General features: G+C 51.5%; 1 protein-coding gene across 4 annotated transcripts; it reads left to right on the top strand.

The window, feature by feature from the left end:
- Positions 1-1,224: 1,224 nt before the first annotated feature.
- Positions 1,225-21,283, top strand: DISP2 (dispatched RND transporter family member 2). Of its 4 annotated transcripts, XM_053595312.1 has the most exons (10): positions 1,225-3,258; positions 9,508-9,837; positions 10,109-10,138; positions 10,303-10,426; positions 10,699-10,814; positions 10,986-11,119; positions 11,470-11,567; positions 14,270-17,367; positions 18,269-18,341; positions 19,988-20,161. In XM_053595312.1, exons 1-10 carry the CDS (start codon positions 3,137-3,139, stop codon positions 20,015-20,017), a joined length of 4,155 nt encoding a protein of 1,384 aa, XP_053451287.1. In that variant the 5' UTR covers positions 1,225-3,136; the 3' UTR covers positions 20,018-20,161. The 4 variants fall into 4 exon arrangements, with proteins under 4 accessions (XP_053451287.1, XP_053451284.1, XP_053451285.1 ...); XM_053595309.1 differs by lacking the exon at positions 18,269-18,341 and having other exon boundaries at positions 19,988-21,283; XM_053595310.1 differs by lacking the exon at positions 18,269-18,341 and having other exon boundaries at positions 11,004-11,119; positions 19,988-21,283.
- Positions 21,284-22,923: the final 1,640 nt, after the last annotated feature.

The following is a 22,923-nucleotide window of genomic DNA, read 5'->3' on the forward strand; positions in this document are numbered from 1 at the left end:
TATTTCCAACTTGTACCAAGCCCTAATCAGGCCCTATGTGGCAGAAGCAGGCGGGAGAGTTATCCAACCCCTAGGTAGAAGCATATCCCCAACCCTGCTCCATAGGGCCCCAGGCCCCAAGTGCCCTAGCACAGAAGCAAGACAGTATGTCTCTAAATGCAGTACACACACCCCTACACAGAAAACACACATATCCTCACCTTGTCACCTCCTACCCTTGGTCTCCTCTCACCCTCCGGCTGTCCTCTTCCTCCTTCTCAGCTTCTGCACTGCCTGCTACCCAGCCTCCTGTCTCTCCTGCCCCAGGCCCTCAGTGAGCTCCTCTGCAACCCCCTCCACACACACACCTCAACTTTCCTCCCATGTTCCATGAGCCTGCAGTTTCTAGTGTGGGAAAGCTTCTCATCACTCTGCAAGGCTTCCTGGGTGAGGGAAGGGAGGATATAGCTCAGCTTAAGGAATAGAATCCAATAAAGTCTAGGTTGCTCCCTCTTTGCTTAGCACTCTGGCTTCACCAAGGCAAAGGCACAGGGTTAGGAACTTCACTTACTATCCCTGATACCTGGCCCTCCACCCCTTGATTGCCCAGGAATCCTGAGCCAACCAGGGAAGTAGGGTGAGGGGGAGTTGATCTCAGGGAGTATTGGCACTGACCTCTGACTCTGCTCATTTTGCCTTTCCACAGGGGCACTGCCATGGTGGAGGACATGGTCACGGTCATGGCCACGGCCCTGGGCACCATGATGGGGGGCATCCTCCAGGTCACTGTGGGCCCCCTCCCGGCCCAGGACCCTGTGGGCCCCCTCCTGGCCCAGGACCCTGTGGGCCTCCTCCAAGCCATGGCCCAGGGCCCTGTGGGCCACCTCCAGGCCACGGCCCAGGGCCCTGTGGGCCTCCTCCTGGCCATGGCCCAGGGCCTGGTGGGCCCCATCCTGGCCATGGCCCAGGGTCCTGTAGGCCCCATTCTGGCCCACATCACTGAGGAATAAGAAAAGACACAATATGGGTAGCCTGAGTGAATTGCTCTGCAGACCTTGCATGGGGACAGGAACCAAAATCTTTTTTCCTAATAAACAGCCTCCTGGAGGCCATGTTATATTCTTATATGAGCTGGGTCTTTCTTCACATACAACCTAATGATCAGAGGGCCTTATTGTCTCTGAATTCTCTAGTTGTGAAACTAAGGCACTTCGCCTAGCATTCTCAGAAGCTTGGTTCAGTGGTCCTCACTGTATATGGCTGTAGAAGGTCACCTCTCTTTTCCTTTTCACTCCTGCCTTTTCTCATCATGCGGCCTCCAGTGTGACCTCATCATCTCTAACCCATCCTGTACACCCAGATCTAGTGGGCCTTCCAAGGTCTCAGCTTATGTATCTCACTCTGTAGATCTGAAGCCTTCAATGACTCCCAACTGTCCAGATGGATTTCTCACCATTCCCTGAAAATACATCGAACTTTCCAATTTCCTTAACTTTGTTTACATAGTTCCCTGACCTACAGCCCAGGTAAGGAATGCTTTCCCTCTCTCCCACCTCCACATTTTCAAAGCCTACTCTTCCTTCCAACTCAGCTGAAGCTCCACCATCTCCATAAAGCCTTTCCCAAGGCCCATTAGAAAGAGAGCGGTCTCTTTGTACAGTGCTGCCTTCTTCACAGCGAGCTGCACAGGCCCATCTCGTGGGCCTGACCATACTCTGCCCAGTGGGTATATATGGGCTTACCCTTTATCTCTCCTACCAAATTGTAAGCTATTCCATGAAGACTCATCATTTATATACCTCTAAATTCTCCCACCCCATCCCTTAAGACCTGTGCCTTGCATAGACTGGCATTGGCACACATTTTAGGGATATAGTTCAAACACTCCTGGGTTCTGACTCTCTCCCCAGCCCCATACTTTCAGCCAATGTACCTACCTCCCTGCCCATGCAACAAGCCCTGAACAGCCTGCTTGCTGTGAAACCCTTCCTACCTAACCAAATCCCACGTCCTGAGCCTGCTCCACTCTCCTACTCTGAGGCTGCTCACACACTGTCAGTATTCTACTTTTGCCAGTCTTCTAATTATGTCCATCACTCCCAACCAAATGTGCTCCATTTTCCCCTTTCTCACAGCTACTCCTGATGTGGGAGCCAGCAAGTGCCCTGGAGTGAGTGGCTATTGGGTACCTCCCAGGCTGATGTGGGGGGTAAGGGTGACTATAAAGGGAACTGGCCCCCAGGGGTGATGGCTCACTCTGTAATCTTAGCACTCTGGAAGGCTGAGGTGGAAGGATCACTTTAGCTCAGGAGCTGGAGTACAGCCTGAGCAAGAGTCTGACCCTGTCTTACTAAAAATAGAAAAATTAGCTGGGCGATGGCAGGTGCCTATACTCCTAGCAACTCAGAAGGCAGGGGCAAGAGGAGTTTGAGGTTGGCTGAGGCCGTGTCACTCTAGCCCAGGCGAGTAAGACTTTGTCTCAAAAAGAAAAAAAAAATGAACTGGAGGTGTGGAGGTGGTCTGAGTGTCTCTCTTCCTCCACCATACTCTGCTCTTGAATAACAGAGTTGGGCCTCCACATCTGAAGGGTGCAGACCCAGGCTCAGGTCCAAGTCCGTACGGATGGGAAGAAAGACCCAATATGAGCATATGCCTAGACCCTCTAGGGAAGACAGGAGGGCGCTGAGCGGAGTCCAGAGAAATGTAGGACTAAAGTCATCCGTCCTCTCCTCTCGACCTCAGCGTCCAGCGCTGTAAAGTGCAGACGTGAAGATGCGCCCTTTACAAATGAAGAGTCTACATTTCAATTTGTGACAATCTGTGCCTGTGCTTCTTTGGTCCCTCGAGGACCCCAGGAAGGGTCAGACGGCCAGAATCCTAAGACCAGCTTTCAGACTCTACCAGGGTGGTGGGGCCCACGCCCCTAAACCCGCAGTAATCCAGGCCGTGAGCCTCCAGCTCTGCGCCTCGACCCTGCAGCAAGCCTCAGTCCCCGCCCCTCAGCGCCGCGTCCATTGGCTGGGTTCCTCCTCGGCCCCGCCCAGCGACAGTCCCGCTTGGTGCAGACGCATGCGCAAGAGTTTGCCACCGCCGCCACCACAGCCACCGCCGCCGCGGCTTCAGCACCAGCGCCCGGACAGCGGCGCCGCCCACGGGCATGGACGGTGTTAGCAGCAGCAGCAGCGGCGGCAACAGCGGTCCGGCTCCCGGCTCGGGTCCGGAAGGGGAGCAACGGCCGGACGGGGAGCTCTTGGCCCCAGATGGCAGCTCCCCGGAGAGGTAGGGCGGATTGCTACGCAGACCCAGCTCACCGACCCTCCTAGCCTCCCCACCCCAGGTATCCCCAGTAGCCTCTATATGTCACCCCATTAATTATCCCACCCCTCCCAGAGGCTCTTCCCCGATCCCGCTCGCGAACCTTGTCGCCACGCCCTCATCCTGCCGGGTCAAATTCCTTGGCCCCCGACACCCTTTAGTGTCATCTCCCACCGCCCTCATGGTGTGGGGGACCTGTCCCACTCACACTGTTCCTACATCTCCTCTAAGGCCTGCGTTCCTATAGCCTCCTGAGCCCCTCCCTCTAGGCTCTGCCCCTGCATCTTCTCTGGAAGCGCCAAGCCCGCAGCAACCTCAGTCTGGGCTTCTGCGTGTCAGTGTGCAGGAGGGTGCGTGTGTACGTGAATGGGAAGCTTGCCAAGGCGGGTGTCATGGGGAAGGCTGGCATTCTGCAGCCACGTCAGGGACTGTCTTTGTCCGTCACTGTCAGTGGATTGCCTGCCCAGTATGGCCCCCAGCTGTGTATGCGCGTGTTCAAGTCACCCAAATGGCAGCCACTGGCACTCTCTGGAGATGCTAAGGTGGGAAGGGTCTAAGACACAGCTGGCTGGTCTGTACCATTCCTGAAGGAGCCCCAGACTGGTGGGACAGGATGGACACCTTCCTGCTGAGGGTCCAGATCTCGGTGCCTCTCCTCTCCCTTCCTTCACCATATGTGTGAGGGAACAGCCCAGCCAGGTAGCAATATGGCGTAATTTCTGTGTCCTGCCTGGCTATGCTGCCCCCAGAATCCCTCCACTGACATGACACTCCTACTCCCTCTCTCCTGCCTGGACTGAAATAAAAGGCATTTTTGGTAGCAAAAAAAACAGAGATAGACACGTTGTCTCCAGACTGCCCCAGTTAAATTTAAATACATTCTGTACCTCAAAGGGAAAAGAAAGCCCCACAAGTGGAGAGAGATGTTTTCTTTCCTCTGTTGTTAACAAATCAGCTGGATAGATTTAGCCATCTTTTAGGCTGAAAGGCACAGAGCCACAGGGTGGGTGTGTTCCCCAGGCCAGCGGCCTGCTTAGGACTATGGCTTAGCCAAGAAGCCAGGCATGGGGCAGTAACAGGGCAGGGCAGGGGCTTGGGGCCAGGAGCATCCCTAGAAGGGGCCAGAGAGTCCTTTGCTATCTCAGATATCTTGCCAAGGGTCAGCCTTATCCTGTCTGCTTGTTTCCCCTGGGCATAGGATCTACTTGCTGTCTTCTAGAAACTCTCTGGGACCTCCAGCCCCTCTCTACACTTCCCCAGAGACCATGGGGACTAATCAAGCACAGGGACTTGCATATGCAATTCAAGGAAGAAACAAAAATATGCTTGCTTCTGTAAGCTAAGTTGCACAGTGGGAATAGATACACAATGAATAAGATTAAGACATACACATATACATGTGTATACACACACATTCTTACAGTCCTTTACAAATGTATTAACTACAGAGAAATTTGAAATAGTTAATTCTTTGTGTTTTTGAAATTACCTTTTTGTTTTCCTAGTGGTATGAGCGGCTTCCTTATCAGTCCTGGCCACTCTGTGGGATTACATGGACATCCACCTGGCTGTGTATCTGTGAGCTTGGGGGCATGGTTAATGGACATATACATTTGCCACTTATTAGGGTCCCAAGTTGGGGCTCTGTGTCTGGGACCCTGCCAGTCAGGCCAGGATTGCTGGATGGCTTCTTCAGTGAGGCCTTTGTCACCACTTTCTACTCCCCTTGCCTGCCTGCTCCAGTCACTTGGCATATGGGCTCACAGGACCAGGCAGGCAGCCCAGGAAGTTACTCATCTTAGTCATGGCCATTGAACTGAGAGGGTGAGAATGAAAATCCCTTGGGAAAGGGAGGCCTGAGGTACTTAACTCCTGTTATTACTGGGTCTCCTGAGAGCAGAAGGCAGCAGGAGCTGGCAGGAGAAAGCTTTTAATTCTGAGAAAAGTTGAATTTGGCTCTTCTCATGGGAGGGTTAAGACAAAGGCCTGGGGCAGCGCCTGTGGCTCAGTTGGTAAGGCGCCTGCCCCATATACCGAGGGTGACGGGTTCAAACCCGGCCCCGGCCAAACAGCAACCAAAAAATAGCCGGGCGTTGTGGCGGGCGCCTGTAGTCCCAGCTACTCGGGAGGCTGAGGCAAAAAGAATCGCTTAAGCCCAGGAGTTGGAGGTTGCTGTGAGCTATGTGAGGCCACGGCACTCTACCGAGGGCCATAAAGTGAGACCCTGTCTCTACAAAAAAAAAAAAAAAAGACAAAGGCCTGGCTCTACTGCAGTAGGAATGTGGAAGGTTTCAAATTATGTCACACTGATGGTGGTGAGCAGTCAAGAAGGGTGATATTGGGAGAAGCTGATCCTAAGTCCCTGGAGAGGAAGAGAATGGGTCAAAGCGAAGGAACTGGAGCCAGGGAGACTGCAGTAGAAGCAAACCAGTGGTGGAGACTAGAACCTCTCCTCAACAGGAGCCAGCTAAGAAAAGGGATATGGCAGATTGATAAAGGAAGACTGTTCCCACTCTTCTCCAGCACCTCTTGGAATTCTGGCTTCACTCAATCTAAAAGAAACTGACACTTCTAGTGGAGGCCTGGCTTCTAGGACAAGCACAGTGCTCCATTCCCTAAGGCCAGGGCAGCTGGAATAGGCTCCTCACCTCTACCCAGGATGCCCTACTTTCATGACCCCTGCAAGGCAAGCCCTGCTCTAAAAAGAAAGACCAAGGCTGATGGATAATCTTCATGCCTTCAAGACCTAAAGCAGGCACAGAACACATGACAGGTACTCAAAAAAGACCTGCAGAATTAAAACCTTAAAAAAGTAGATGTCTGGCTGGGCATGATGGCTCACATCTGTAATCCTAGCACACTGGGAAGCCAAGGTGGGAGGATCCCTTGAGCTCAGGAGTTCGAGACCATCCTGAGCAAGAGTGAGACCCCAACTAAAAGTAGAAAAAAATTAGCTGGGCATTGTGGTGGATACCTGGAGTCCCAGCTACTCAGGAGACTGGGGCAGGAGGATCACTTGAGCCCAGGAGTTTGAGGTTACTAGGCTGATGCCATGGCACTCTACCCAGAGCAACAGACTGCGACTCTGTCTCAAAAAAAAAAAAAAATAGATGTCCACACCTACACACATAACTCAGGGCGTTTATTCAGGTTCTCTTTGGCTCACAAGGATTAGTCCTACAGGTCTTTTGTCTGCCAGGACATTGGTCACTTACATCATTAACTTTATGGTCATCTGAGGTCTTGCTTTAGAATATATTTTTCTAAATTTTGAGTTAGAAAAAAATATATATATATATCAGTGATTTAAATCACGAGATCAAATTTTGATGCAGATTTTTTTTTTTTTGAGGCAGAGTCTTACTCTGTTGCCCTGGCTAGAGTGCCGTGGCATCAGTGTAGTTCATAGCAACCTCAAATTCCTGGGTTCAAGTGATCCTCCTGCCTTAGCTTCATTAGTAGTTGGCACTGTGGGCACTCACAATGACCAGCTAATTTTTTCTATTATTAGTAGAGATAGGGTCTCCATCTTGCTCAGCCTACTCTCAAATTCCTGAGCTCAAGGGATCCTCCTGCCTCAGCCTCCCACAGAACTAGGATTACAACATGCCCCAGCCTTAATGCAGCTTTTGGCTAACAAAAAGGAAAGTATTTATGATCATATATGTAGTGAGATTCTCAAGGTGTGAGAAGTTCTAAAATAGAGATACATTATCTGAGATTCCAAAAGAGGGCAAATTATAAACAAAAATATACTTCTTAAAGTATATGCCCCCTCCAGCAATGAGTGTGCGAAGGGACAGGAAAGCACATGTGTCTTCCACATTCTACGTTCCATGCCAGGCACCTCACATATGTTATATCAGTTAATTGTCAGACCAAACTAAAAGGTGGACATTATATCCTCATTGGACACAGATGCCAATGTTCCAAGAATTGTGCATTTTCCCAAGACCCCAGAACCAAACGGTGCTGGAGCCAGGAGTCTATCTCCACTGCTCCCCCATTTTACCCCTAGCCTAAGGGTTATCATCTCCCATACTACTGGGCCAGCTAGCCATCCTGGGAAGAAGAGCATAGAGCTTGTCTATTCTTTTCAAGTTATCTACTTAGGCTCTGGGAATAACTCAGCCTCCATAGGCAATGCCTATCTGCCACCAAAGCCAGGCCACTCTGGCTATGGCCCCCTCAGTAGTGCAGCAGCCAGGACTGGAATTCAGGGTTGGCTCACACAGATCTGGCTCTCCCATGGAAGCTATACAAACTCTGGAGTTCCAGTGAACCAGGCAAATGGTCAGGAGGAAGGAGACAGGGCTCTGCCAGGGTTGCCTAGCACTGAACCACTCTGGGAACCCTCCACACCCTTGGACATTCTGTTCTGTGGCCATCATTTCCTGTCCTGGATTTGGCAATCCTGCCCCTGGACTGAGATTCCACCTCACCCTACACCCTAGGAGTGGGGCTGGGTCCGTGCTCAGAGTATCGGCCTGATGCATAATTCTGGGACAGGAATCTATTGGTTACTCTTTCTGGGCAAGTTCCTTGAGGGAGATCCCAGCTCCCTCTCCCAACTGTGCACACACTTGCAAAGCAAATCTTCTGCTCCATGCATGGCCCACGACAGGGTTGGTAGAAAGGCAGCAATTGCATTTGCACACTTTCTCTGACTACCTCCACCCCGTCAGAGTTGGGCTCCCTCAGCACACTGTGACTTCCTCTCTCATAGCACTCAGCATGTGGGACTGCCAACATCTCCCAACTGCTGTGAGTGCGTACAAGGCATGGACTGGTCTTAGCATCACTATTAGCAGCCAGCCTAGCATTCAACAAACATTTCTAGAGCGCCTCCTGTGTGCAAGGCACTGGAGATGAACAAAGGTACCTGGCCCCTGGCACTCACATTCCATATGAAACGCAGGCGATAAACATGACAACTATGGAACATAGTATCTGGTTGCGGCAAATGCCCTGAAAAAGTATAAAGCAAAATAAGAAGATAGAGAGCTGGTGGGTGACTGTTTTAGTGAGAGTAGTCAAGGAAGGCTTCTCCAAGGAGATAACAGTTGAACCAAGACCAGAATCAAAAAGAGGGCCATGGGCCAAATGCAGTGGCTCACACCTGTAATCCCAGTACTTGGGAGGCTGAGGCAAGAGGATCATTTGAGACTCAGGGCTCAAGACCAGCCTAAATACCATAGCAAGACCTGCCCATTTCTAGAAAAATAAGCCAGGCATGGTGGCACACACCTGTACTTCTAGCTACTCAGGAGTCTGAGGCAGGGGTCACTGAGCCCAGGACTTTGAGGTTGCAATGAGCCATGATGGCACCACTGCCTCCTAGCCTGTGTGACAGAGTGAGAACCTGTCTCAGGGAAAAAAAAATGCAATTATCTGGAGAAGGAGCATCACAGGCAGTGGGAAGAGAAAGTTCAAAGGCTATAAGATGAGAACTACAATGTAGCAGGTATGCACTAGAGGTCTGTCAAGAGAAGGAACAGATGACTGCAGCAGAAGAGCACAGGACTACAAGTTGGAAGAACTAGTGCATGCTCCAGCTCTTTACCTCTCACTGAACCTGTTTTCAAATCTTTAAAATAAATACTCCCCTTGTAGGATTTTTTTAAGGAGTAAATAGGATCACATATGTAAAAGTACACTCAATGTCTAGCTCAGGGCGTGGCAGGTAGCAGGCTGCCTAGTGATGGCTTTTGCTTTTTGTTTTTGAGACAGAGGCTCACTCTTTCACCTTCAGTAGAGTGCTATTGCATCACAGCTCACAGTCACTTCAAACTCTCGGGCTCAAGCGATCCTCTTGCCTCAGCCTCCTGAGTAGCTGGGAATACAGGCACCTGCCACAACCTCCAGCTATTTTTTAGAGACGTGGTCTCATTCTTGCTCAGACTAGTCTCAAATACCTCAGCTCAAAGGATCTATCGACCTTGGCCTCCCGGGGTGCTGGGATTACAGGCCATAGCACCTAGTCCAATAATGTTTTTTGAGAGCGTGGGTAAATGAGTGAATGAGAGAATGGACTCCAGGAGGTGGGCTGAGGGTGCAAGCTTTGAGCCCCACCCTCTTTACCTCTTCCTCAGGACTAATAATAAATCAACCCTGAGCCCTGTGGCCTTATCTTGTCTTACTGAACAATGCTGGGGCATGGGATGGCCCACCATGGTCCTATACCCCAATTTTCCCTGCCTCCTCTCTTCTTAGCATCCAGACCAAGGCTGTGGCCCCTGAGGCAAGCCGGGAGAGAAGCTGCTCCCTCCACAGCTGCCCCCTTGAGGACCGTTCCAGCTGTTCAGGACCCCCAACAACAACTTCCATTCTCCAGCCTGTGGGTCTCTCCAGCCCCTTGGTCCCTGCCCACTTCATCTATCCTCAGGCACCACAGGAATACCAGGGGAACAATTCCCTGCCAGGACTTGGGGACCAGACAGCTCTTTGCTCCCAGGGCTCCAGTCTCAGCCCTTCCCCAACCTTCTCACAGCATGATGGGGTCTGGAAGCCACCCTCTCTGCAGCACCATGTGGTCAGCCTCAGGTAAGGAGGGGTCCAGCAGCCTGTCTGCCACTGGAAGGTATGCAGGGTTTGAAAGTGGGGCAGACCCCCAGGGCTCTAGACTCCTTTTTTAGGAGGCAGCCTGGATGTCCTCTGTCTAGATGGTACTCCGGAAGTAAGTACTGGAATGTGGGAGTAGGAAAGCTCTAACAAGGTTAATGCCATTTTCTTTGATTCCTCACCTGCCCACTCCCCCTGCACACTCCTGCCCCACAAGAAGACACTGGCAAGCATCTTTTCTTATCTTCTACAGGCAGGACCGGGCCTTCCAGATGCCAAAGAGGTACGATTGGGCCTTCCCTGGACTGCTAGAGTGACCAGACTGGCCAGATTAACCCTACTCCATGTGTTCTCTGCTCTACCTACCTTTCTGGTGGACCCTAAGCTCACCAGGCCCTGCTATCATACCCAACACCAACTCATGTGGGCTCCCTCCCTCTTTCCCAGCTATGCCCAGCTGATTGCTGAGTGGCCAGTGGCCATGCTGCTACTATGTCTGGCTGTTGTCCTCCTCTGCACCCTGGCTGGACTTTTGGGGGGCCGGCTGCCTGACTTCTCCAACCCTCTGCTGGTGAGGGGCCAAAAGGAGGGATGGGGGCCCCAGGCTTGGCCACTTCAGCTTATTCTGGGATAGAAAGTTGGAGTGGCCTAGCTTGGGGCAGGGTAGCAATGGGAGCTCTTAACCTCTAGAGAGTGCTGGGGAGGTGGTTTAGAGGTCACATTCTAAAATCCAGACAGATGGGCTTGCCCTCCCACTTCAAGGAACCAAAGGCAGAGCTGAGAAGGTCCCAATGGACAATTCCTTCCTTGCCCACCTGCTCTTCTCTGCCCTCCTCCCTACAGGGCTTTGAGCCTCGGGACACGGACATTGGGCGCAAGTTAGTGGTCTGGAGAGCACTGCAGGCTCTTACAGGGCCCAGGAAGCTGCTTTCCTTTTCCCCAGAACTAGAGCTGAACAGGTAACAGGCTCTCAGATTTCTACTGTGGGTGGGAAAAAGAAGAACAAGATCTCCAGGGAGGGGATACAGGGTGACCTCCCCCAAGGCAAGTTGGAGGGTTTTTCTGGGGCTCCCTGGGGACTAATCTCTGGCCTCCTCTGAGCATTCCACCTCTAATGGTACTTGGTATAGATATTCTCTTTACCTCAGCTCAAGCTCCCACAGCTCTCTGAGCTCTGCACCCCAGGAAGGCATTGTCCGGCCTCGGAGGATGGTGGAGCCCCTGGAGGACAGAGGGCAGGAGAGCTTCTTCTGTGGCCCTCCTGGTAAGCTGCAGCCTGCCAAATTCTGGCTTTAACAATAGTCCCTACCCCACCTAGCACAACAGTACAGACAGTCCCAGAACAAATTGGACAGATAGAAAGGGAAGGTGGCCAGCTGGCCATGTTCAAGCCAAGGAAGTGGAATTATAGGTGGAAGATGAGACAGGACTTGAGTGCTCCAGCCAGGTAGGGTCAAGGTGAAGGTGAAAGGGAGGGGGTCAGAATCGGGCAGCCAAGCACAGGTTTGGGGTTCCAGAGAACCTGAACCTTATATAATCCTGGATAAACATCTTCTTTTCGGTGGGCCCAAGGCCTGGGGCCAAAAGGCTGAGCTCCAGGGGTTTGTGTTGCAGAGAAGAGCTATGCACAGCTGGTGTTCATGGCCACCTCAGAGGGCAGCCTGTGGAACCTGCATGCCATCCACTCCATGTGTCGCATGGAACAGGACCAGGTGAGCTGGCTAGGAGGCATCAGGGACTTGGGAGGAACTAATGACATGAGGGATCTGAGCCAGGACTTCCAAGTAGACTGAGGAAGAACATTCTCCAGTTAGAAAATTATTCCAACCCTGTAAGAGGCTCCAGGATGGGGTGGGAAAAGTGGGCTGTTTTTAGAAAAACCAAGACACACGTGCTGGAAGAAAGCTCAGGGGATTTTCAAAAGGTCCTTAAAAAGTGTCTGAAGAGCTATTAAGAAGGCCTTGGCCCTGGGAGGGGACAGTGTGGGCTTCAAAGCCCCAGCCCCCATCAACCCAAGCAGGGACAATCCAGTTATGCTCACTGGAAAACTATATCTTGTACCATCTAAAGAAAGATTTGCTGCTAAAAACAGTGTGAAACCACTCAGTAGCCCAAGCTCCCACTTCACATGAGGATATCCAAATTACCAAAAGATACTGGGTAAGAATACGTGTTCTGGGGCAGCACTTCTTTCTTTTGTGTGCCAAGCTCTTTTCTCTGTCGGAGAAAATAAAATAAACTTTTTGCTTCTTCTTTTTTTTTTTTTTTTTTTTGTAGAGACAGAGTCTCACTTTATGGCCCTCGGTAGAGTGCCATGGCATCACACAGCTCACAGCAACCTCCAACTCCTCGGCTTAAGCGATTCTCTTGCCTCAGCCTCCCGAGTAGCTAGGACTACAGGCACCCGCCACAACGCCCAGCTATTTTTTGGTTGCAGTTTGGCCGGGGCCGGGTTTGAACCCACCACCCTCGGTATATGGGGCCGGCGCCTTACCGACTGAGCCACAGGCGCCGCCCAACTTTTTGCTTTTTTCTATCCTAAAAGAAAAGAAAAGAAAAGAATATGTGTTCTGTAGTCAGATGCCTGAATTTAAAGCCAGCTCTAAAGTTCCCTTGCTATGTAACTTCAGATATGCTTTTTTTTTTTTTATTGTTGTTTTGTTTTGTTTTTTGTTTTGAGACATGGTCTCACTCTGTTGCCCCAGCTACAGTCCAGTCGCATCATCACCGTTCACTGCAACCCCAAACTACTGGGCTTAAGCAAGCAGCCAGGACTACAGGCACACAACCACCACGCCCAGCTAATTTTTCTATTTTTTGTAGAGACAGAGTCTTACTCTTGCTCAGACCACTCTCAAACTCCTGACCTCAAGCAATCCTCCTGTCTCAGCCTCCCAAAGTGCTAAAAGTACAGGCATGAGCCACTGCATCCAGCCCAGATGTGTTTTTTTATTTTTATTATTTTGAGACAGAATCTCACTCTGTTAGAGTGCTGTAGTGTCATCCTAGCTCACAGCAACCTCAAACTCTTGGGTTCAAGTGATCTTCCTGCCTCAGTGTCCCAAATACCTGGGACTACAGGTGCCCACCATGCTTGGCTAATTTTTTTTTTTTTTTTTGAGACAGAGCCACAAGCTGTCACCCTGGGCAGAGTGCCATAGCATCAAGCTCACAGCAACCTCCAATTCCTAGGCTTAAGCGATTCTCTTGCCTCAGCCGCCCAAGTAGCTGGGACTACAGGCGCCCACCACAACCACTGGCTATTTTTTTTTGGCCAGGGCTAGGTTTGAACCCGCCACCTCCGGCATATGGGACCGGCACCCTACTCCTTGAGTCACAGGCGCCGCCCTCCACTGGCTATTTTTTGGTTGTAGTTGTCATTGTTGTTTGGCAGGCCTGGGCTGGATTTGAACCCACTAGCTCTGGTGTATGTGGCTGGCGCCTTAGCTGCTTGAACCACAGGCACCGAGCTGGCTAATTATTTTCTATTTTAGTAGAGACCAGGTCTCACTCTTGCTCAGGCTCAAACTCCTGAGATCAAGTGATCCTCCTGTCTTGGCCTCCTAGAGTACTAGGATTATAGGTGTGAGTCACCATGCCTGGACTCAGACATGTTTTTTAATGTCTCAGTGCTTCGGTATTCACATATGCTAAATAGGGATGATAATGGTACTTTCCTCACAGGGATGTTGTGACAATTAAACAAGATAGAATTTGGGAAAATATAGCATGACTAGTAATAGTAATATCTCAGTAAATGTTACTGTGTTGTCACCATGATCTTAGGACCAAGGTCATACAGACTGTTACTAGCAGAGCAGGACCTCTGACTCCCAGGCTGATGCTTTCTGTATTATGTCATCTGCCATGTTGTCAAGGACAGGAAGGGAGAGAAAAGGAGGCATGAACTCTGAAAAAGAAACAACCCGGGCCCTAAGAGGGCTTAAGCAGCCCAGTGGACAGAGGCAGGGGACTGAGGTTTGGCAGTAACCCTGATTCTGGAGTGTTTTAGCCCATGCATGGCCCAACTATGGGCCTACTTTTCCTATTGCTTGCTTCCACCTCCTCGGACCCTTGGCCCCATTCTATCCGTGGCTGCCACCTCCATTCCCACTCCTGGCTTAAGCAGTGCAGAGTTGGGGTTTGTGACCTACAGGGGCCCTTAGGAAAGGGCCTCTTAGGCTGAGGTCTTGGGCAGTATCCTGAGGCTCCTCTCTGATGGAGTCGAGATGTAGCTGCTGGCACCTAATCCATGCACCAAAGGCCAGCTTTGAGACAGGCCAGTTCTGCTGGGCTGTCAGAATCCCTCTCTGCCTGGCAGCCTGAAAGGAAGTGAAAGGGCCTCAGACAGGGCTGGGGCTCCTTGGGTCACCCCTGAGCTCTCTTCTCTTGTGTGTGTCTCTCTTCTCTGCAGATCCGCTCCCATGCCCACTTTGGGGCTCTGTGCCAGCATACAGCAACCAAGGAATGCTGCCCCAGCTGGTCCGTGGGCAACTATGTAGCTGTGCTCTCCAATCGCTCCTCCTGCCTGGACACTACTGAAGCTGATGCTGCCCGCATACTGGCCCTGCTTCGGGTCTGTGCAGTCTACTACCACCGACACACCCTGGTGCCCGCCTGTCTGGGAACTGGGCAGGACAAGCCCCCATTTTGTGCTGAGGTTCCCACAAAGTGCTCCCAGAGCAGTGCCATCTACCAACTCTTGCACTTTCTGCTTGACAGGGACTTTCTGAGTCCCCAGACTGCTGACTACCAGGTGCCCTCCCTCAAATACAGCCTGCTCTTCCTGCCCACCCCAAAGGGTGCTCCCATGCTGACCATTTACCTGGACCGGCTAACCACTCCCTTGGAGCTCGCTGACAACTACACTTATGTCACTGGCATGGACCTGGGAGTCAAGCAGGAACTGCTGAAGTACTACCTGGTCCAGGATACGGTGTACCCCTTGCTGGCCCTGGGTGCCATTGTCCTCGGCATCGCCCTCTACCTGCGCTCACTCTTCATTGCGCTCATGGTGCTGCTGGGGGTGCTGGGCTCCCTGCTGGTTGCCTTCTTTCTTTACCAAGTGGTCTTCCGCATGGCCTTCTTCCCCTTTGTCAATCTGGCGGCCGTCATCCTGCTCAGCAGCGTCTGCACCAACCACACGCTCATCTTCTTCGACCTATGGCGCCTCAGCAAGCGCCAGCTGCCCTCCGGGGGGCTAGCACTTCGAGTGGGCCGCACCATGCACCACTTTGGCTACCTGCTGCTGGTCTCCGGCCTCACAACGAGCGTGGCCTTCTACGCCAGCTACCTGAGCCGCCTGCCAGCCGTGCGCTGCTTTGCCGTGTACATGGGCACGGCTGTGCTGGTGCACCTGGCACTCACGCTGGCCTGGCTGCCCGCCTCTGCTGTGCTCTACGATCGCTATCTGGCACGCTGTTGTGTGCCCCAGGAGCAGGGTCCGTGGGGCGGCAGCGCGCCCCGGCGGCTGGCGCGGGGGCTGCACCGGCGGCTCCGCATCCTTCGAAGGGCGGTGACCATCACCTCGCGCCTGCTCTTCCAGCGCCTACTGCCCTGTGGCGTCATCAAGTTCCGCTACATCTGGATCTGCTGGTTCGCAGCGCTGGCGACAGGGGGCGCCTATATCTCCGGCGTCAGCCCCCGCCTGCAGCTGCCCACTCTACACCCCTCCATTGGCCAGGTCTTCCAGCGGAGCCACCCCTTCGAGCGTTATGACGCAGAGTACCGCCAGCAGTTTCTGTTCGAGCAGCCGCCCGAGGACAGGGCCATCCGCATGCCTGTAGTTTTGGTGTGGGGTGTCCTGCCTGTGGACACTGGCGATCCCCTGGATCCCCTCAGCAACAGCTCCCTGGTGAGTGACCCTACCTTCTCAGCCAGCAGCCCTGAGGCCCAGCGCTGGCTGCTGGCACTTTGCCACCAGGCCCAGAATCAGAGCTTTTTTGGCACCCAGCCTGAGAGTGGGCCCACACTGTGTTTCATGGAGACTCTGCAGCACTGGATGGAGAGCCCCAGCTGCAGCCGCCTGGGGCCTAACCTCTGCTGTGGTCATTCAGACTTCCCCTGGGCCCCACAGCTCTTCTTGCACTGCCTAAAGATGATGGCCCTGGAGCAAGGCCCCAATGGCACCCTTGACCTGGGACCCCGTTTTGACACCCAAGGCAGCCTGGCTGCCCTGGTTCTGCAATTCCAGACCACCTACCTGTATAGTCCAGACTACAGCGAGACCCATCGCTTCTACAATGAGGTCAGCCACTGGCTGGCAGCAGAGCTGGGCACAGCACCCCCAGGCCTCCGGGGTGGTTGGTTCACTAGCCGTCTGGAGCTGTTCAGCCTGCAGCACAGCCTGACTACTGAGCCTCCCATCGTGCTGGGCCTGGCTCTGGCACTGGCCTTTGCCACACTGCTGCTGGGCACCTGGAATGTTCCACTCAGCCTCTTCTCTGTAGCAGCTGTGGCAGGCACTGTACTGCTGTCCGTTGGGCTCACGGTTTTGCTTGAGTGGCAGCTTAACACTGCCGAGGCTTTCTTTCTCTTTGCCTCTATGGGCCTCTCAGTGGACTTCACCATCAACTACTGCATCTCCTATCACCTGTGCCCACACCCTGACCGCCTGAGCCGTGTGGCCTTCTCCCTGCGCCAGACCAGCTGCGCCACAGCAATGGGGACTGCAGCCCTGTTTGCAGCTGGCGTGCTCATGCTGCCTACCACAGTGCTACTCTATCGCAAGCTGGGCATCACTCTCATGATGGTCAAGTGCATCAGCTGTGCCTTTGCCAGCTTCTTCTTCCAATCTCTGTGCTGTTTCTTTGGGCCAGAGAAGAACTGTGGACAGATCCTCTGGCCCTGCGCCCACCTGCCATGGGACGCTGGTACTGGGGAGCCTGGTGGGGAGAAGGCAGGCCACCCACGTCTAGGGCCAATGGGGATGGTGCCTGGGTCCTGCTCAGAGCAATATGAGCTACAGCCCCTGGCACGACGCCGGAGCCCCAGCTTTGACACCAGCACAGCCACCAGCAAGCTGTCCCACCGACCCTCAGTACTATCTGAGGACCTACAGATGCATGATGGTCCCTGCTGCTCCCGGCCCCCACCAGCCCCTACTTCCCCAAGGGAGCTGCTCCTGGACCACCAGGCAGTCTTCAGCCAATGCCCAGCCCTGCAGACCTCCTCCCCCTATAAGCAGGCTGGCCCCAGCCCCAAAACCCGGACCAGGCAGGACTCCCAAGGGCAGGAAGCTGAGCCCCGGCAGGCCTCACCAGAAGCCCCAGCCCACTCGCCCAAGCCCAAGGCTGCAGAGCCTCCTGATGGTCTCTGCTCCTCAGCCAGCACCCTGGAGGGGCTGAGCGTCTCCGATGAGACCTGCCTAAGCACCTCTGAGCCCAGTGCCCGTGTACCAGATTCCGTGGGTGTCTCCCCAGAGGACCTGGATGACACTGGGCAGCCAGTACCTGAGCGGGGCCAGATGAATGGGAAGCGGGATACCCTGTGGCTGGCGCTGAAGGAGACGGTGTACGACCCATTATTGCCCACCTCCCACCACAGCAGCTTGTCCTGGAAGGGCCATGGGGGCGTGGGGGGTGGCAGCCCCGTGATGGTGCCCAACAGCCGGCCAGATCTGCCTGATGTCTGGCTGCTCAGGCACAGTACCCACACATCTGGCTATAGCAGCTAAGGGAGGCCCTGGAAGGCCAGGCCTGGGGCTCGGAGCCCTGTCCAGATGATAAGGCAGAGCAGCAGCAGGCTGGACCCTAAAGCTCTTTCTCCTTGTCTACATGGAGAGGTCTCTCCCTCCAGCTATGGACTTTAAACCATGCCAGAGGCTCCAGCCTTGATTTGGGTGCTGCTTACTCCTCACATCTGGAGGATTCCGTAGGGAGGGTCTTGGCAGGGGACTTGCTTGTGACCTACTGAGGCCTTGTTTGCCCACAGTCCCAACCATGATCCCTCCTCTAGAAAGGAGGAAGGCCAGATTTGTAGCTCCAGGTATCAGGGGAGGCTGACCTGACCCTCATTCATCCCAAGTGACAAGAAGTTCAGTGAGACTAAGGACCCCATCACTGGTATCCTGATGGGGTACCTCACTGACCAGAGGGCCCTCAGGAATCTATGCAGCCTCTGAGTCTCACCCCTTTCATGGGCTCATCGGGACTCTCCCCTGTCTTTGGGAAGCTTTTCCGGGCCGGGATTAGGCTGGGGCCCCCGTCTGCCCTGCTCTCCTCACACTCACCAATCTAAGTAGAAATTCTCCAAGCTGGGCACAGATGGTTTCTGGGAGTGGAGCAAGAGAAGGAGGGATGGTCAGCCTTAGAGCATTCCTAAATTGCAGGACAGTCCCCCTTTGGAAGCAGGCTGCGGTGCTCTCCCCTGTTACTGAACAATAATAATCCTTTACTTCCCTGTACCTTTTCAGTCTTCTTGGATTCTCACTACTTCACTACAGGGTAGCCTGCAGTTGGTCAGGATCTTTTGCCCCCAAATTACAGGTAAAGACATTGAGACTAAGTAAGGTTAATTGACTTACCCTGATAAATGACAGAGTGGTTTTATGACTCATTCCACCCCCACAGCTCCCAGTCTCCTCCTGGCTACCTGTCCCAGGGACACTAGCTTATGGCTGTCTTGGTCCTTCACCCCTAGCACCCTGCTCCAGCCTGCCTTCTCTGGTGTCTCTAAGTAAATCCCCATCTCCAGAGAAAGCTATAGTCTGAAAAAACCCCGAGTCCTCCCCATCTCCCTTTGCTTCCCTCTAGAATCTGCTGAGATGCCTGCTGCCCTGGGGCATCCTGGCTGATTGGGTTCTCAGGCTTCAGGAGCGTGCCTCTTTAAGGCCTCAGTGTATGGAGAGGCCCTACCAGGAAAGGTGCCAAGGGATGGAAGAGATTGAGTAGAATCCAATTAAGGCAGGAATTCAGACCTGCTCTTTTTGGGAGTGTGTGGTCTGAAGCTGCTCCTCAGGTCAGGGTCCCCAGTCTTTGGATGGGTCACTGATGTCACTGATGGCCTGGCATCATCATTTTTGCTAGAGTTCAAGTACCTAGGATTAGGTGACCAGGAGGGCTTCCTAGAGGAAGAATGACTTGAGCTGGGCTTCAGAAGACCAAGTATCTTAGACTAGAAGGGGCCTTATCATTTACTAGAAGCAATTTTCAAATATTATGGTCCCAGGACCCTTTCTTCAAAGAACCCTGTGTGGAAACACAATATATAGAACAGGTAGAAAGCATCTACTCTGGGGGGCACAGGTGTAGGGGTACAGAGTCAGCTCAGCCTCCCTTTTACTGCCACCTCTTTAGGGACATGGTCTGAAAACCACTGATCAGGCCATTTTATCAGAAAAGGAAAGAGATTTTTCTAGGACCAAACAGTCTGTGTCAGAGCTGGAGGCAAATCAGCAGGTGCTTTTATTTTGGTCCATTCCTGTTATTGAGACCCACCTCCCAACCCCAATTACTTCATGAGATTTGGAGCAGAAACCCAAATGAGACATGGGAGTTGTGGAAGAGATAGAAGACAGTCAAGATAAACTCTGGAAGGGGAGGCAGTGACTAGGACCTAATTTGGATCTTTGCTCCAGAGTTCCTTTTTCTCTTCATGTCAAAGTAGTGTTTAGTCTCTCTGGCCTTTGGCTGCTTATCAGGGTCCTGGCTTGTCTGGTAACTATGTCCCTTCGTTATCACACAGCCAGGATGAGAGAGCCCTGGTCTCTTTTGGAACAATGAGCCATGGGGAGGACAAGGGAACCCTTCCTCCTGAGCATGAGCAGAAGTCCTGCCTTGGCTCAAAAGAGAGTCCAGCATCTTAGTTGCTTCTGAGCAACTAACCTGGGTTCTTCTAGCCAATTTTGTGTGTGATCAGCAGGTATCTGGACCTAAAAAAAAAAAAAAAAATCTGCTCCCTCTTTCATGTCTTGCAAAGGGAGAGACTGGTATCTGGGACTGGAGCTTCAAACACTTTGCCTGAACGTGATCACTGATGTTAGAGTGTGGAGGGGTGGGTAGGTGGGCATCAGGGAGTGGGCCCTATTTGGGGATTTCTGGGTCCCATTCTTACAGGCTTACACAACCCCACAGGAAGGCAGATGAGGCATAGCAGCTGATGTATCAACTGGATTTGTTCTTTATGTTGCCAGGCCCCGAAGACTGGAAGAAACCAGCGGTGATCTAAAACATCACCTCATACCTAGAGTGGCCCAAACCAACAGCAGGAAACCCACATCAGCGGGTAATCCAGCCAGCCTCTCTAGCCCTGACTTTGGAATGTGGAACTTAAAGCATTTTCAATATCCTTTGAGTTTCAGCAGATCTGTCCACTTTATTAATGTTATGGCCCTGGACACGTATGGCTTAGAAGCATGCTGCGAGGCATGTGAAAGCCAGTCAAAGCATCCGTGTTTATCCTGCAAAATTCAACAAATGGTTTCTTTCCATGGAGATGTTTTAAAATAGAACTATATTAACACTCACTTGGGAATTCAGGTCATTTCTCCTATTTGTGCCACCTATTTGTGAACTTACCTTCAGTGTATAAGTATGTGTGCTGTATGTTTTAAAAATAGTACTTGAGGCTGGGCATGGTGGCTCATGCCTGTAATCCCAGCACTCTGGGAGGCCAAGGTGGGAGGATTGCTTGAGCCCAAGAGTTTGAGGTTGCAGTGAGCTGTGATCACACCATTGCCCTCTAGCCTGGGCAAAAGAGCAAGACCCTATCTCTAAGGCAAACAAACAAACAAAAATATATATGTGTATCTGTAACTTGGTATAGTTTGTTACCATGAGAAAACTCAACCTTCCATGGCTATGGTGTTTTGGAAACTTTTAGAATGACAATGTTAGACAGATATTGATTGATTTGACTGGCAGAATTTTAGATTTTTCTGATACATAGCATATCCCATACTATGATATTTAGGTAATATTCCAGCTTCAGCCAATTGTGAAAGAGACATTTCACAAGAGATTTATATGCCGCACCTCCTACCCTCCTTTGACTCATTCCTTTTCCCAGTGCATGACAGAGCAGGAAAGCAGGTGAATGATTTAGGAAAGAGGACACATTGGTTTACAACCGTCACCTGTTGTCTAGAGAGTTTCTGATTTTTTATTCTGTGGTGGCGTTATCTTATCCTTCGATAATACATAGGGGCAATAGCAAGCTCGCTGGCATGCCATGCCATGTATCAAGATCCCATTTACCTGGGGATAGTAAAAACAGGCATTCCTCCTCATTTCCACTCTTACCCTGTTTATAGTAATGATTGTAACTTGAGGTGTGCAGGTGTTTATGCTTAAGAAATTGTAACTCAATTCGCCAGGAAGAGGAGAAACCCAAGAAAGCTACTGTGTGCTATGTAAATGTCTGGCCATCCAAAGCCACTCTGTGCAGGAGAGCCTGGAAGGACCTTGATAAATTTCTCTTATAATTATTATCAGGCCTCTGTGTGGTTATTCATGTTATATCTCAACATAGAGAAAAGATCCACATTTTACCAAATTCACACTAACATCAAACAAACAAGAACTTCAATATTGCTGAAAAAGGGGCGGCGCCTGTGGCTCAGTGAGTAGGGCGCCGGCCCCATATGCCGAGGGTGGCGGGTTCAAACCCAGCCCCGGCCAAACTGCAACGGAAAAATAGCCGGGCGCTGTGGCGGGCGCCTGTAGTCCCAGCTGCTCGGGAGGCTGAGGCAAGAGAATCACGTAAGCCCAAGAGTTAGAGGTTGCTGTGAGCTGTGTGACGCCACGGCACTCTACCAGAGGGCGGTACAGTGAGACTCTGTCTCTACAAAAAAAAAAAAAAAAAAAAAATTGCTGAAAAAAATCACACAGCTAAGCAGACTGATGCTCAGCAATCATGACGAATACTCACCTCAACTGCACCCGCAAATCTGCCTAGCTAGTTTTCATTCTAGTTACTAGTTTCCACTCTTCATAATAACTATTTCATATTTTCTCCACCTTCCTCAAACATCTGATCCTCTCCATGCCACCACCCCCATTTTCAGTGGACAGAAAAATTCACTCTTCAAGAAGAAAACCAAAGCCCTCAGAAAGAAATTTCCTTACCTTCAAGGTGTCAAGGCCCCAACTTACCTACCCCTGCCTGCTTCTCTCTTTACTTCTCCCTCCTATTACAAGGAAGGAAGCAGCAGTGGCTCCAGCAGTAGCTTCTCACACTTGTTAAGGATGTGAAGACTTTCTAGAAGGTAGGTGGGCACAGATCATTTTCAGGGAATCAATTTCCAAAGCCACCTCCTTGGTGTTCCCTCTCCTTATAATGATGGACCCAAAGCCTTAGGTCTGCCCTTTCTCCTTCCTGACCTTCACTTTCTCACTTTCTCAGTTCCCCTGTCTCCCTCATTCTGAATCCTACTCTGGCACCTTGCTCTGAGGTGTAAAAAAACAAATAAAAGGACTACTTGAGAACCTTCTGCTTGAGGAAGTCCTCAAGAGAGCAAAGCCTAGAGAACTTCATTGAGAAGATTCAAAGTGGGCAGTCCTGTGCCCTCTTCATTTAATCATTCAAATCCCAAAGTCCCATGGTTGACACAGGATACATATTAACCACACTTATGTGAATGGAAAAACAAAATTAGATATTTTCTGATATTGGCTGATGGGTTTACCAGAGAGGACTGGCTTTGCATATAGGATATATGGTAGACATTTTCCCCAAAATGAAAAAATTTTAATCTGCAGCTCCATGGTTTGAACAAAAATATATTTAAAGTACATACGCAACTTTCCTTCCCAGCAAACATGGAGTAGCAAGGACCAAATTTACCCTCTTGCCTGAAAACAACCAAATAAACAGGGAAAAAAAAAAAAAGGAAAAAAGAGTTTAAGGACAGTAGACATCAGGCCAAAAAAGACAGTGATTTCTGAGAGACAAAAAAACGAATGGGCTGAGTCCCCATGATCACCTAGTTAATCCCTGAGAGTTTCCAAGATATACTGCAGAGAGGGAGAAACCGTGCAGACTCTGAGCTAAGGGGACATCTACGACTTTGAGGTAACCAAGGTGGCTAAAGTACTCAGGACAGAGTACTGGAGAGGGAAAAGATACACA

Source organism: Nycticebus coucang, chromosome 6, assembly GCF_027406575.1.
Source record: "Nycticebus coucang isolate mNycCou1 chromosome 6, mNycCou1.pri, whole genome shotgun sequence".
Lineage (NCBI taxonomy): Eukaryota > Metazoa > Chordata > Mammalia > Primates > Lorisidae > Nycticebus > Nycticebus coucang.

Bases quoted from the DNA above. Each gene is read 5' to 3' on its own strand.
- DISP2 (XM_053595309.1), top strand. From the start codon at position 3,137: ATGGACGGTGTTAGCAGCAGCAGCAGCGGCGGCAACAGCGGTCCGGCT. The intron at 3,259-9,507 runs GTAGGGCGGATT...CTCTCTTCTTAG, and splicing joins GATGGCAGCTCCCCGGAGAG to CATCCAGACCAAGGCTGTGG. The intron at 10,815-10,985 runs GTAACAGGCTCT...TACTTGGTATAG, and splicing joins CCAGAACTAGAGCTGAACAG to ATATTCTCTTTACCTCAGCT.